The 14,715-nt window shown below is 37.6% G+C and overlaps 1 protein-coding gene across 1 annotated transcript in view; it reads right to left on the reverse strand.

Annotated features, from left to right (window-relative positions):
- Positions 1–363: 363 nt before the first annotated feature.
- Positions 364–14,715, reverse strand: part of LOC123246926 (cadherin-related family member 3-like) — a 123,168-nt gene continuing 108,816 nt past the window's right edge. Inside the window, exons 13-19 of the mRNA XM_044675702.1 lie at positions 11,221–11,453; positions 6,908–7,079; positions 5,205–5,452; positions 3,192–3,391; positions 1,878–1,897; positions 1,699–1,763; positions 364–462 (exon numbers count right to left, since the gene is read on the reverse strand). Of these exons, the coding sequence (XP_044531637.1) occupies positions 364–462; positions 1,699–1,763; positions 1,878–1,897; positions 3,192–3,391; positions 5,205–5,452; positions 6,908–7,079; positions 11,221–11,453 (1,037 nt within the window). The remainder of the gene's footprint in view (positions 463–1,698; positions 1,764–1,877; positions 1,898–3,191; positions 3,392–5,204; positions 5,453–6,907; positions 7,080–11,220; positions 11,454–14,715) is intronic.

Below are 14,715 nucleotides of genomic sequence, written 5' to 3' on the forward strand. Positions count from 1 at the left end.
GAACCTAGGACCTCCCATCTCTAGGCCTGACTCTCAATCCACTGAGTACCCATCTGCCCCTCCCCAAAGATAAGAGGGTTTTGGCCAGTCTCACATCCTCTGGCAATTATTGCCATCCATGCATGGATACCCTGAATTGCTGCCACCTCTGTTGACTAGAAAAGCAGCCTAGTTGCTCTTGGAGTAACTTACTTGCTCCCTGGGGCTCCTCTAGGTTCTTAAGATAGAATAGGACCGCCACCTAGCTTCCATTTCTACCAGAGAAATCTTTCCATAAAAAATTGCTTGAATGATACTGACCAAAGTACCCAAATGAGTAGAGTATAGCATGATATATCAAGTATCTCTTACTAATAGAATACATTAAGGAAAGAGGATCTGCCACTCCCAAAAGCCATAAGCATGCACTGTACCTGGATCGATTGCTTCTCCATCAAACACTGTCTCATACACAGTTGTTTCCTTAGAAAAGGACAAATTATTACAAATAAAATAAATTATCATGATATAGAGTGAGTTTGGGGATTTGGGGAGAGAAGGAAGTTTTGCAAATTCAGCACTTCTAGAAGGTAAGCCCCTCATCCCATACCTTTCCTTCTTCTTCTCCTATATAGTCCAAGGCTACTCCTGGCTAATCAGAGCAGAAAAGAGAGCCTCCGTGATATGTCACCAAGATTACCCAGTTTTAGTAGAATTTAGCGCTTGGGGGTTTTTTGAATTGTATCCCAGCACCTTATGATAGAGATCCATGACTTCATTATTACAGACAACTCATAGGTGAGGTACATCTCTCTACTAATACAGGATACCACCTTCCTCTGCAATTTACAGAAATAGAGAATTGTCTAGAAAACTGCGAGATCAATTGCCTTGCTCAGAGTCACACAGGAAATATGTCTCAATTATTAGGACTCAAACCCAGGTCTTTTTAGCTTCAAGGCCAGATCTCTATCCCCTATGTCATGCTTCCTGGCATTAGATGGCATAGAGCAGCCATCTAATAAATGCTTCTTGATTTAAATTGAGTCATTTCTAACACCAAAATCTTAATGTTCTCCAAATCATTTTCTTAAAATACAATTTCATTTCCTTTGTGGGGTTAACCTAATCTCATTTTAACATGGATTATTTATCAGATTACTTCAAGCCAGACACTAAAGCCTTAAGAGAATAGGTGGGATGGGTGATTCTAATGAGGAGAAAGAATGAGAGGGTTCTAGAATATGGAGTATTACTTTAAAGGGGGTGAGGATAAAACAGGTGTAAGTGGTTTGGAAAGTTAGAGGGTCGCGGGCAAAAAGAGTGCAAAGGAAGAGACAGCAAGAGAAGAAGAAAGACAGCTCAGGTATAAAAACTCTTCCCTCATTTCATTGACATATCACTTGCCTACCTGAGCTTCTTTGTGGATAACTTAATAAATTATTCAGCCTAGTACAAAATGTCACGAGAATTTCACCCACCCCCTTGAAATTCCAAGTTAGAGAACCTTCTATTCTGCAAAGATTGCTTTCTCCATGATGGTACTTAATCCTGGATTTAGCTTTGTGGTTTTCATGGTTGAATTGTAATTATCTGATTCTGTTGACATTATGTGAGGAAGAAGAGAAATAACTAAATAGCCATCATTATGAAAAAAGAATAGGGCAATGAAATGCCATTACTTCTATGGTGGGATTTGGTTCCCAGAATGGTACTCACAGTTAGCACTTCAACTTTTTTATGTCTATTTCCTGTTACCATGTCATCATTGATATTTTTGTTTCCTGTTGGAAAAGGAAAATCAGCCAGGTAGGTATCTCATGATTGACTTCTAGACACTCTTCTAGACAACTTCTAGACTTCTACTTCTGTAGAATAATCAGTAATTAGCAACTTACCAGCTATGTACTTCTTTCCTCTGAAATGAAAGAAAATTGGGGAAAATATCAGGTTCATGACACTATGGCACAGTAAAATTCAAAATTCATTTTAATATAGCAGACAATGAATAGTGAGTATGGTTCCCTTCCATGGGGAAAAATATATTTGGAGAAGAATCAGAATGTCGATGTCAATTTTGTGTCTTCTAACAGATGAACCCCTCAATACATAAATTTTCTTATTGGTCTAGGTAGAGTAGCATTAAGTAGCAAGTGCATCGTAGCCTATACCCTGCCATATATGTTTGATGAAAAGTATTCTCTAATTTTATATTTGGAAAGCTTGGAATTCCCTAAGGCATAAAAAATAATGAGATGATATTTGTAAATCACTTAATACAGTGCCTGGCACATTGTAGGTGCAATAAAATTATTGTTATCAATATTCAGTGTGGAGAAGTGGACAGAGCATAGACTCATGTCAGAAGATCATTTAAAATTTCCCTCTGATGCTTAGTACCAGTGTGATCTTGGGCAAGTCACTTAATCTTCCTTGATCACAGTTTCCTAATCTATAAAATGAAAGATTTGGACTAAATAGTGTCAGAGGTTTATTCCAGCTCTAGATTTAAAGCCTGTGAATCACAAGAGAAAAAAATACAGGAATATCTATTTTCAGTAAAATTTAAAATTATAATGCTCTGTATTTATAAAGTACCTTACAGAGAACTTTCTCATCCCTCTATTCCCATGTAATTCTTACAATGATGAGTTTTAATTTTTTAATTATGCTTAAAGAGAATTTGCGTAGAGAGGTTCTTTCTTTTTATATATATAATACTTCACTAAAGATCAATAAAATTTTTAATTTGGTTTCTATTAAGGTTTAAAATAAATAGCACAATTATTATCTCCATTTTACACATGAGGGGAAAAAATACATGACTTAGAAAGGTAAAGTGATTTACTTATAGAGCCAGAACTAAAGCCCAGATGTCCTCCATGGACAGTCATCTTTCCATCAGATCTCCTAGCCTCTTTGCTAAGTAATTTAGCTATACCTTTTCCATCTACCTATGAAACATTCTCTGACACTTCTGCTTGACCTCACTTATTCTTACAAATTTAGACCCAAGGATTCATGTGCAAACTGAGAACTAGATGAAGGATGAGTATAACTTACTGTGGGTATAAGTTTACTGTGCTCAAAAGGAGCCCTCAAGCTCTCCACAACCTTCAGAGTCTCCCTTTCTCTGAGGCCAACAAGCCAACATGGAAATGCCTTCTTTAAAGACAATTATTCCTTTATAAGTTAAATGAAAACTCACGTACTTTCTTTTTGGCTTTGAAAGGTTATTGGTCAGTTTTTGACACCAGGCTGTAATTCTGGTGTATTTCAAAAGCAGGTAGCATGTCCAGGAAAGCAACCCAGTCAAGAAAACCACCATCAATGTGAAGATGAAAGGGATGTACCAGTCATTGGGACTGTACGAGTTTATAGATGTGTACACAACAGTCACACCTTTCTTTTGCTGATAAATGACAAAGCAGAGAACACAGAGCATTAGACAATGCTTTCAGATAGCATTTTCTTACATATAAGTGTTCTATATATATGCAAATGTCATAATAATTTATGATATATAAAGAACATCTATATCACAGAATAACAGAATTTCATAGTTGAAAAGAAATTCAGCAATCATGTTATCAAACCCATGCATAAAAAGTAATCCTCACTACAACAAACCTGAAATGTGGTCACCTAGCATTTGCCTGTGCACTTCCAAAGTGAAGATTCGCAACTTCCCCAACCAGCCCATTCTAGATTTGGATAATTCTTACTGCAATCTTAGGAAGTTTTCTCACAACAAAAATAAATTTCCCTCTTTTCTACTTCCACTCATTGTTCCTGTTTCTACTCTCTAAGTAGATCATATCTAGAAATAGCATAAGTCTAACCTATCTTCCATATTACATCCCTTCAAATATTTGAAGGTGACTATCATATCCCCACTGGATTTTTTTCTCATATGAGTTAAATATCCTTGAGTCTTTTAACCAATCCTCATTTGGACATCAGAGTATGTTAGAGGTGAGGTATAAGAAGTCTAAAAAGGTAGGAGGAAGAGTCAAAAAAAGATAGCTAGGTTGTGAGCCTGGATGACTGGGAGGATTATGCTGATCTCAACATTAAGAAGTGAGGCAGATAGAGGGCAAAGTTTTGAAGAAAAGGCCAGGAATATTGTGTGAGATGCGTTCAGGTTAGAATGTCCACCAGGCATCCAGTTTGAGATGTCCAATAGGCAGCTGGAAAATGGGAGATTAAAGGTTAAGAATGGTGAAATAGATCCAAGAATCATCAGCATATATATATAAATATATATATATACATGATAATTTAACACATGAGAGATGAGATTATATATACATATAAAAGAGCTCAGACAGAACCCTAAGGAAAACCAACAGTTAGGGGACTTAACCTGGATGAAGATCCAACAAAGAAGACTGAGAAGGATTGGTCAGATAAGAAGGAGGAAAACCAGGAGAAAGCAAGGTGATAACAAAGAGAGAGATTAATGTCTGGAAGAGAGTGATAGACAGTGTAAAATACTAAAGAGAAATCAAAAAGAGTAAGGATTAGATTAAATAATTTGTAATTCTGGAAAGGGCAGTTACTGCTAAATAATGTAGTCAGAAGACAAATGTTGTTCAGTCATTTTCAGACATGTCTAATTCTTTGTGATTCCAATTATGGTTTTCTTGGCAGAGATAATGAAGTGATTTGCCTTGTCTTTCTCTAGCTTATTTTATAAATAAGGAAACTGAGGTAAATGAGGTTAATTGACTTTCCCAAGATCACACAGCTACTAAGTGTCTGAGACCAGACTTGAACTCAGGAAGATGAGTCTTCCTGATTCCAGGCCTTTTACTGTATTCGCTGTGCCACCTAGCTGCCTTGGAAGACAAACTACAGAAAGATGGGGTAGGCATTGATTATAGACAGTTGTCTCAAAGAGATAGCAGTTTAGAGGACTCAGATATGCTTCCAAACAGTAGGGATGTAACCAGTAGACAGCAATTAAAGATACTGAAAAAAAGGGATGATAGAAAACAATCTGCTGAAGAAGATGGAATGGAAGGAGATTATTTGTGCATTAGAGAGGGTTGCCTTGGCAAGAAGAGGGGCCACGTCTTTACAAGAACAAAGATATCCTCCCACAGTGCCTAGTTATGTGTGGTGCATGTAGTAGCTACTTAATAAATTTTGATTGAATGAATGTGAATTTCTCTGCAGCAGACCCTTTCAGGCCAAGAAAATTAAATTCTAAAGTTTTTTACTTCAAAACTGGTGACTGGAGGAGCTGGTGTATTTTGCTGTATCACATAAATATCTATAATCACAGTCCCTGTTCTGGGATACACAGCTTGACTATGTTGCAAGTTGTCATCAATAATGTGGACCACAAGGCGATAATACTGGTAAAATTCTGCTCCAATTCTAGACTTGTTAAAAGGATTTTTCACAATTAGCTTTGGAGTATTTGAGCCCCGGGTAGGATCAAATCCAAAATATTGATTCTCATTTCCTTTAAAAAAAAGAAAACACATTTAAAAAATGATTATCCAAGTAGCATGCAAAATTACTCTCTTACCCTCTCATTTCCTAGAAATACATGTGACTTCATAGAATCACATAATCTCTGTAATGGAAAGATTTCAGAAAGCCACCTAGTCTAATCTATAACTAAACAAGGGTATCCCCTGAAAACAGAGCTAGTAAGTGATAACCCTGGCCTTGTTTGAAAACCCCCAGTGAGGGAGAACCTACTACCACCTGAACCAACCCAACATATTTTGAGGCAGGTATAATTATTAGAAAGTTTTTTTCTTTACATCAAGTCTACACTTCCAACTATTTCTTCCAGGCCTGCCTTCTGGAACCAAGTAAAATAAGTCTAAAGACTCTTCTGTATGGCAGTCCTTCCCTTTGAATACCTGAAGATAGCCATCATGCCCCCTTCCTCACTTAAGTCTTATTTTTTTCAAATTAAAAATACTCAGCTCCTTTGAGTAATCTTCACATGAAATGAACTCAGTCTATTTTTTTAAAACCCTTACCTTCCGTCTTGGAGCCAAAGGTAGAAGAGTGGTAAGGGTAGGCAATGGGGGTCAAGTGACTTGCCCAGGGTCACACAGCTGGGAAGTGTCTGAGGTCAAATTTGAACCTAGGACCTCCCATCTCTAGACCTGGCTCTCTCAATCCACTGAGCTACCCACCTGTCCCTCCATATGAACTCAATTTATCATGGTCACCCTCCACTGAATGCTTTTTAGCTTGTCAAAATTCTTCCTAAAATGTGGCACATAAGAATGAATGAATGCAATACTGGGGGTCTATACTGTGTACACTATAAGAATACTGTAACTTCTTATTCCCAAACATTAATCTCTCTTATTTTAGTCCTACAAGAACCAGATTTGAGATCTAGATGGCTAGTTGGTTCAGCTAGTTAGAACATCATGCATATGGGTTTCCTCCATATGTAACCAATTTCATCATGTTCCATGATCAGAGACTGTTCCCCCAACCTTCATGAGTCCTCTTACAAGTACACTATATGACAATGGGATTAAGATTACAGGGATAGTTTCTTTCAAATGTCCATGCAGGAAAATAAATCAAGGCATCAGTCATATTGATCCTGAGTGCCTAGGATCACTTTATACATGGACAGGATGGTATTTTAAAGGTAGCACCATGGACAGCTCATTTAGAACCTTACAAAAGAACTCTCCTGCTTTTCTGCTGAGATTAGGTTTCTAAGCAAAGCATTTGTGAACATCACTTGATGATAAAAGTAATTCTGCTGGAAACATATTTGAAAGGTGCTAAAGGTTTTTGAGAAAATTCAATCATATTGTATTTACCAAATTAGACCCAGTTAATTAAAGTAATGTAATCATTTACAACAATGTGGTTATATTTGTAGCCAGCTTGATGTAGCTTCATTTTTTTAAAAATTCATGCTAAAATCCCCTACCAGAAACTATCTCAAAGCGCATTTCAGTATCGCGTGAGTCTCTGTCATGGCAGTTTAACTTGAAGCTGTTGACGTTTGTTCCAGCAGCAACACTGTCAAAAATGACTGCCTTATATTTAGATGGTTTGCAGACAGGTGCTTCATCATTCTCATCCTTGATGTCAATTGTAACCTGTCAGCAATCCAAAAGACAGAAACTTCATGTCCACATCATATGGCTATTTATACACAAAACTAGAAATAAACATGTGGGTAGATGGTTATTGTCTGGGATTCTTATTTGAAAAAGAAAAAAATCTGAGGATTTTGATGCAAGATATACACCATGGGATTTGGTTTCTCTCTGTCAATCATACAGGCAGCTTCTTTGTTACTCACTGGTCTACTTTGCCTTGGACATCAAGGAGAAGGGACACGAGACTCATTAAAAATTGTGTAAGGGACCCAGCAGTCTATGTTAGTAATATTAGATAATATTATGTAGCATTTCAAGGTTTACCAAGCACTTTTATGTATACTATCTCATTTGTTCTTTTTTTTTTAACCTTTATCTCTTCCATCTTGGAGTCAATACTGTGTATTGGCTCCAAGGCAGAAGAGTGGTAAGGGTAGGCAATGGGGGTCAAGTGACTTGTCCAGGGTCACACAGCTGGGAAGTGTCTGAGGCCACATTTGAACCTAGGACCTCCCGTCTCTAGGCCTGGCTCTTATTCCACTGAGCTACCCAGCTGCCCCCTCATTTGTTCTTTATAACAACCCAGTGAGCTAAGTGTTATTCTTATCCTCATTTTATTAGGAACTGAGGTTGAAATTCATTAAGTGACTTTCCTAGGGGCACACAGCTTGTAGATATTTAAGACAGGATCAAAATTCAGGTCTTCCTGATTCCACATTCAGCATGCTAACCTCAAAACCACTTAGTAGCCTTATAGTAATAGAAAATTATTGGGAAAAAAACTGAAGGAAATTCCCTGCCACACCAAAAAAGTCATGATTCTCAAGCCCTTTAAATATCCATGCTTAATAACAAGCAGATATTTTCATTTCTTCCCTTTATTGAACTTATCTGATTACCTCCAAGGAAGAGGGTCAAGTACACATGCTAGTGGTAGCAGTTACCACCTCAGAATGGGTTATGGCCATAATTAGAAGCTGTTCACATACTTTCTTAATTAAAATATCATGAAACTGTAGTAATTTGCATGGAAAAATCAAAATATCAAGAATTATAAAATGTCAGTGATCGAACACAAGTCAGCCTAGAAAGGTTATCTGCCTACCTCCTGGATAAATAATGACTTTCTCTCCAATATTCACAAAGGAAAGGCTTGTTTTGATTATATCAGCAAGTATACTCTAGAGGTGTGTTTATTTTCTGTAATTTTAATGACAGACAAATTACTGGGGGAATTATCAAATCAAAGTTCTTCCTGTAAAATATGTTGCCTTGGTTTCTTGCTTGAAGTTTTTAATTCAATTCAACAAACATCTATTAAGCACCTACTACAAGCTATGCACTGTACTAGATACAAGAGATACAAATATAAAAAAGAGATAGTACCTGTCCTCAGGGAGTTTGCCTTCTACTAAGGGCATATGTCCACAGGCAAGTCAGATAGGATACATATAAGCTGATATACAGCTATTTGGGAAAGAAGGAGTAACAAATGTGATCATCAGGAAAGATTTATTTAAGGAGATACCTTTTGAACTGAGCTGTGAAGTTAAGTAGATTTTCCAAGAGGTAGAAGTGAGGAGGTAAAGTATTCATAGGCAAGAGTGATAGTCATTAAATATTGGCATATTGGCAGGAAATGTAGTCTCACATTCAGGGACACTGAGTGTGTGAGGGAGAGCAATTTATCATTTATCATAGATACGTAGATCAACAAATAGCATTTACCATGAATTTGGTTCATGATAGAGCCAAATTATGAAGAACTTTAAAAGAAAAACAGAAACTTGTATTTTGAAGGAAAAGGGATGAAAAGAGGAATAATGTGGTCAGACTTCCTGATATTCTTGACTAAGTATACCAATTTAGAAGCTGTGTGGAGGATTGACTATAGAGATATGATAGGGAGGAAGGGAAGGAGGAAAGTAAGGAAGGAACGAAGGAATGAAGGAACAAAGAAACAAAGGAAGGAAGGAGGGAGGGAGGGAAGAAAGGAAGAAAGGAAGGAAGGAAGGGAGGGAGGGAGGAAGGAAGGAAGGATGGAAGGATCTGTTAAGCAGTTACTATATGTCAGGCATTGTGCTAAGCACTGGGAATACAAAAATATAAGCAAAAAGAAAGACAGTCCTTGACCTCAGGGAGCTTATATTCTAATGGGAAAAAAAGGACAAAGGTGAGAAATGATGAGGGCATGAACTAAAGAAGTCTTGATGAGAATAGAGAGAAGGGTATAGATATAAGAAATACTAAGTAGGTGGAACTAACAGGACCTGACCTGAGGGCAGCATTGATTGTGTCTCCTATGTTGTGAACCTAGATGAATGGAAGAAAATTGACATCCTTGACTGAAATGGGGAAATTAGAATGCAAGATTGTTTGCAGGGAAAAATGATGAATTCTGTTTTGGACTTGTGGAATATTACTTTCCTATGATACATATGGGTATCAATATGGAAAGCTGAATATATGGCTCTGGGTTCAGAAGAAAGATGAAGATTGGACATATAGATTTGGGTGTCATTTTATGGAGATGGTAGTTGAAGCTGGTAGTGTACTAAATACTCTTACTCTGTTCCTTTTAATTGCATTTCAGTGACTTCAGAGTTTTTAAGGGGCAGAGATCAGAGGAAGTTCAGTCAAAGTTCTTCTAAAATATACTGAATTATGAAGAACTTAACTATTTGGTTCTCTTCTAGTTAGTTGTCAAGCTAGGTTAACTATACTGATAAATCACATTCATTTCTATGGTACTTCAAGGTTTAAGAAGTTTTTCACTAAAACTGTCAGAGTTATGTCAGGTATTGTTTTCTCTGCTTCACAGATGGGGAAACTAAGGTTCATGGAAGAGAGTGACTTCCCAGTGTTTCACTGTTATTATATTCCACCTCTGTACTGGAATCCAGATCCTCTGATTCCAAAGCCAGTACTCTTACCAGTACATTAGTCAGTATCCAGATGCTGTCGTCTGCAGAAAGCCTTCTTCTGCTCCCTGATTTGTCAGTGCTCTCTTCTTCCTCAAATAATCTTATTTTTATTTGATTCAGCTCAATAAATACTAAGGTTTCCCACAATTTTCAAAAACACAGTGCTTTATACCAAACTAAGGATGCCAAAATTGAAAAAAAAAAAAAGATGAAACAATCCTTGCCCTGGATGAGTTTATATTCTACTCTAACCAAATATTTTATCCCTCATTAAAATGTAAACTCTAATAATTAGAGAAATGCAAATCAAAACAGCTCTGAGGTACCACCTCACACCTAGCAGGGAAGAGTAATGAATTTTGGAGGGCATGTGGCAAAATTGGGACATTAATGCATTGCTGGTGGAGTTATGGACTGTTCCAACCATTCTGGATGGCAATTTGGAACTATGCCCAAAGAGCACTAAAAAACTGCCTGCCTTTTGATCCAGCCATACCATTGCTGGGTTTGTACCCCAAAGAGATCATAGATAAAAAGACTTGTACAAAAATATTTATAGCCATGCTTTTTGTGGTGGCAAAAAACTAGAAAACGAGGGTTTGCCCATCAGTTGCAGAATGGCTGAACAAATTGTGGTATATGCTGGTGATGGAATACTATTGTGCTCAAAGGAATAATAAACTGGAGGAATTCCATGTGAACTGGAAAGACCTCCAGGAATTGATGCAGAGTGAAAGGAGCAGAACTAGGAGAACATTGTACACAGAGATGGATACACTATGGTAAAATCAAATGTAATGGACTTCTGAACTAGCAGCAATGCAATGACTCAGGACAATTCTGAGGGATTTATGGAAAAGATGCTACCCACATTCAGAGGAAGGACTGCAGGAGAGGAAACACAGAAGAAAAACAACTGCTTGAACACATGGGTTGATGCAGACATGATTTGGGATGTAGACTCTTAATGATCACCCTAGAGCAATTATCAATGATATAGAAATAGGTCTTGATCAATGACACATGTTAAAACCAGTGGAAATGCGCATCGGTTATGGGGGTGGTGGTGAAGGGGAAAGTAAGAACATGAATCATGTAACCATGGAAAATTTTTCTAAAAAAAAAATGTAAACTCCTTGTGGGCAGGCACCCCTTTTTGTTTTTCATCTCAGTATTCATAACACTTAGGGAAGTTTCATGTCTCCTTTACTTACTGTGGTAACAGCTGTCCGTGGATGAGCTTGGTCACAATCCACAGCTTCTATGGTGAGGTTATACTGCTTCACAGATTCATAGTCTGGCTGGGTGGTCAGTTCTATCATTCCAGTTAGCGGATGAATCCAGAATTTTCTAATAATCTGGGTGTCTCCTCTGATTATTTTGTACCTCACACAGTTTGGTGGATTGTCTTCATCAAAAGCAGTCACTCTTCCAACTTCATAAAAGGCTACAAATTAACACATCATTACAAGTCATTTTAATTTTAAAAGGCATTCATTTCCATCAATTGTGTCATTGCTCTAGAAGCTAGATATTTCTTTAGTAGCAAATAGTAGGGGGGAAAGGGGGTGGCAGCTAGGTGGCTCAGTGGATTGAGAGCCAGGTCTAGAAATGGGAGGTCCTAGGTTCAAATCTGGCCTCAGATACTTCCTAGCTGTGTGACCTTGGACAAGTCACTTAACTCCCATTGCCTACTCTTTACCACTCTTCTGCCCTGGAACCAGAAGGTAGTATTGATTCTAAGACAGAAGGTGAGATTTCTGGGGGTGAGGTTAATAGTGAATAGTAGCAATGTTCTCCTATATTTGGACCCGAGTCTTGAACAAAAAGACAATTTTAAAGAATGAGATGTCTTCAGAAACACTAACTTTACATAACTAAAAATAAAATAAGAGCTTGTTTCTCTTTACCACAACATAGCTATAATAATGTGGGTCAAGAATAAGAATGTAGACCTCTGAGACTTTCTCAAGAAAGAGACGTTTGATAAAATTGAAAAAACTGAATAAAAGTGAATTTGTGCTAGTGTCATTATAACTTCTGAATATTACACCCCATTGGTCTATGGATGATTAACTTTAGGAGATGAGCTGTTTTGCTCTATGTGCTGTGAAATATCACCTCATTATAACAACCAGTACCAGGCATAACCATGACTAAGATTTTTCTCTGGAGTGCCAACCTCAAGAGGGTATTTTTCCAGTCAGTGGTAACATGATTCCTTCTAGTGATCCAATAACCACAATCACCTCACAATCCTCTGCCAGACGGTCACTAATGATGGCCTTTCTTTCTGCCCTAGCCCTAGTCTGCCAGCCACAAAGTCCTATTACTTTGGTATTACTCTGCAAGGGCCTGCCTTCCCCCCATAACAGCCATAAAGGCTTCGCCTTCTCCCAGCAAAACTATACCTCAGCCTAGGCAATCTTTTATATAACCATTATCTCTATTTTCCACTCCAGACCTCCCCCTGCTCAACTGCTTTTGCTCCCAGATGAATAAATGGCCATTCTAGTGCCAGTATTTAAAAAAAAAATAAATGAGTCATTTGAAGAGAAAGTCAATGATTTTCTTTTTTTTTTAATTTTATTCATTTTTTTATTCAGTCACTCCCCTCCTTTCCCTATGCCATGAAAGACATCATCTGGAAATATATAGATTATGTCTTCCATAATTTGCATGCATCAGTTCATTCTCTGGTACTGAACATTCACAAATTATCCTTCAAATATTAAATCTGTAGTTGGTTCTACTCATTTCACTCTTCATTATCTCATGTGATTCTTTCCAAGAAAAGCTTGTTTTTTTTATTAATCTGTTCATTATTTCTTATAGCAGAAAGGCAATGATTTTCAAGAGCAGGGAACTGCTGTTCAATAGTTTGATTCATTTTATGGGCCATCTCCATGCCCTCCACTTTCTTCAGGAGAGTCCTATTACCTGCTCCATGGTTCCCAATAGACTATCATCAATCAATCAATTTAACAACCCTTTACTAAGTGCTCACTATCTGCTAGGGATTAACTAAATCCTAGGCATGCAGGGAAAATGCAAGAATAGCCCCTATGCTCTAGGAGCCTAGAACTGGATATCCCTTAAAGGCATCCCAAACTTAATATGTCCAAAGCATGATCTTTTATGATCTTTCCCCAAAAATTGATCCCTCTTCCAAATATTCCTCTTACTATTAAGGGCACTATTATCCTCCCAGCAACCAAAGGTCAAAACTTCAGTGTCATTCTCAGCTTCCCATTTTCACTCACACCATATATCCAGGCCATTGCCAAATCTTGTCATTTCTGCCTTCATGACACTATACTTTCACTTTCCATCTCTTTCTTTCCCCATAGAGAGACCACTCTGATTCAAGACTTTATTAGCTCTTGCCTGATCTAGTGTGATATCCTCGTAATTGATTTCTCTGCCTCGAGTCACTCACCATTCTGATGATATATCCACCATTCATCTGAGAAAATGATTTTTCTGAAGCATAGATCTGACCATGTCATTCCCTACCTAAAGAATTCTAATGGCTTCCTATAACTTCTAATATCAGATATAAAGTTCTTTTGGGGGTTACTTCATAACCTCATCTCTTCCTTCCTCTCTCATCTTTTTATGTACTTTCTACCCATTTATTTATGCAAAAATCCAGCCATATTCCAGCCAGCTGTTTCTCATCCAAAACACAGTATTTCCTATCTCTGTGCCTTAACACTAACAATAGTCCCCCATGTATGGAATTCACTGCCTCCTCACCTCCACCTCTTAAAATCTCTGAATTTCTTCAACACTCAGCTCAAATGCTTGCCTTGGCAGAAGCTTTCCCAGTTTTCCCATCTGCTAAAGCCTTTCCTCTAAGTAATGTCTATCTATTCTGGACATATCATATACATTGTTCTTGATGCTGTCTAGTCATTTCAGTGGGACCCAATTCTTCACAATCCCATTTGGAGTTTTCGTGGAAGATATTAAATAACAATAGATAGGGATTTAAATCAAGGGCTGCTGACTCTAAATCTGGCACTCCTTCCATTTTACCATGATTTTACTCAATCACTTCAGTCATGTCTGATTCTTTGGAATCCTTTTTGCCATAACTGCTGGTGTGGTTTGTCATTTTTTTTCCTCCAGCTCATTTTTCAGAAGAGGAAACTGAGGCCAACAGAGTTAAGTGACTTACCCAGGATCTCACAGCTAATAGGTGTGTGAGGCCACATTTGAAATCAGGTCTTCCTGACTAGCTGCCTGGATCATGTATATGCTTATTTACAAATATGTTACTCCCCCAATAGAATGTAAGTTCCTTGAAAAACACTGGTTTTGCCCTTTTTGCATTCAGCTCTTGGCACAGCATTTTAAACATAGTAAATGCTTAACAAATGTTTGTTGACTGACTAAATCTACATAAATTGCGCATATAATTTATATTCAGAGTCAGTGGAAGCCAGCTTAAGAGGAGAAGCCTTTAGTAATCAGGGTTTTGGTGAACAAAATGAATACCTCAAAAGAAGACCCTATTCATGAACAATAAATTGTCCAAAGCTGCAAGCCACAAACACTAAAATTCCAACCTCTTGGTTGGCTGAAAGATGTTTTTAAAAAGTGTCTCCAATGTGGCATGCCTTATATAAATATACCCAAAGGAAAAAAGGTTAAAATTCCAATCTGCCTCATGCAGTCCTGGGCAGAGATTATGTCTTTTTCAC

The sequence above is a fragment of the Gracilinanus agilis genome, chromosome 1 (genome assembly GCF_016433145.1).
Source record: "Gracilinanus agilis isolate LMUSP501 chromosome 1, AgileGrace, whole genome shotgun sequence".
Taxonomy (NCBI): domain Eukaryota; kingdom Metazoa; phylum Chordata; class Mammalia; order Didelphimorphia; family Didelphidae; genus Gracilinanus; species Gracilinanus agilis.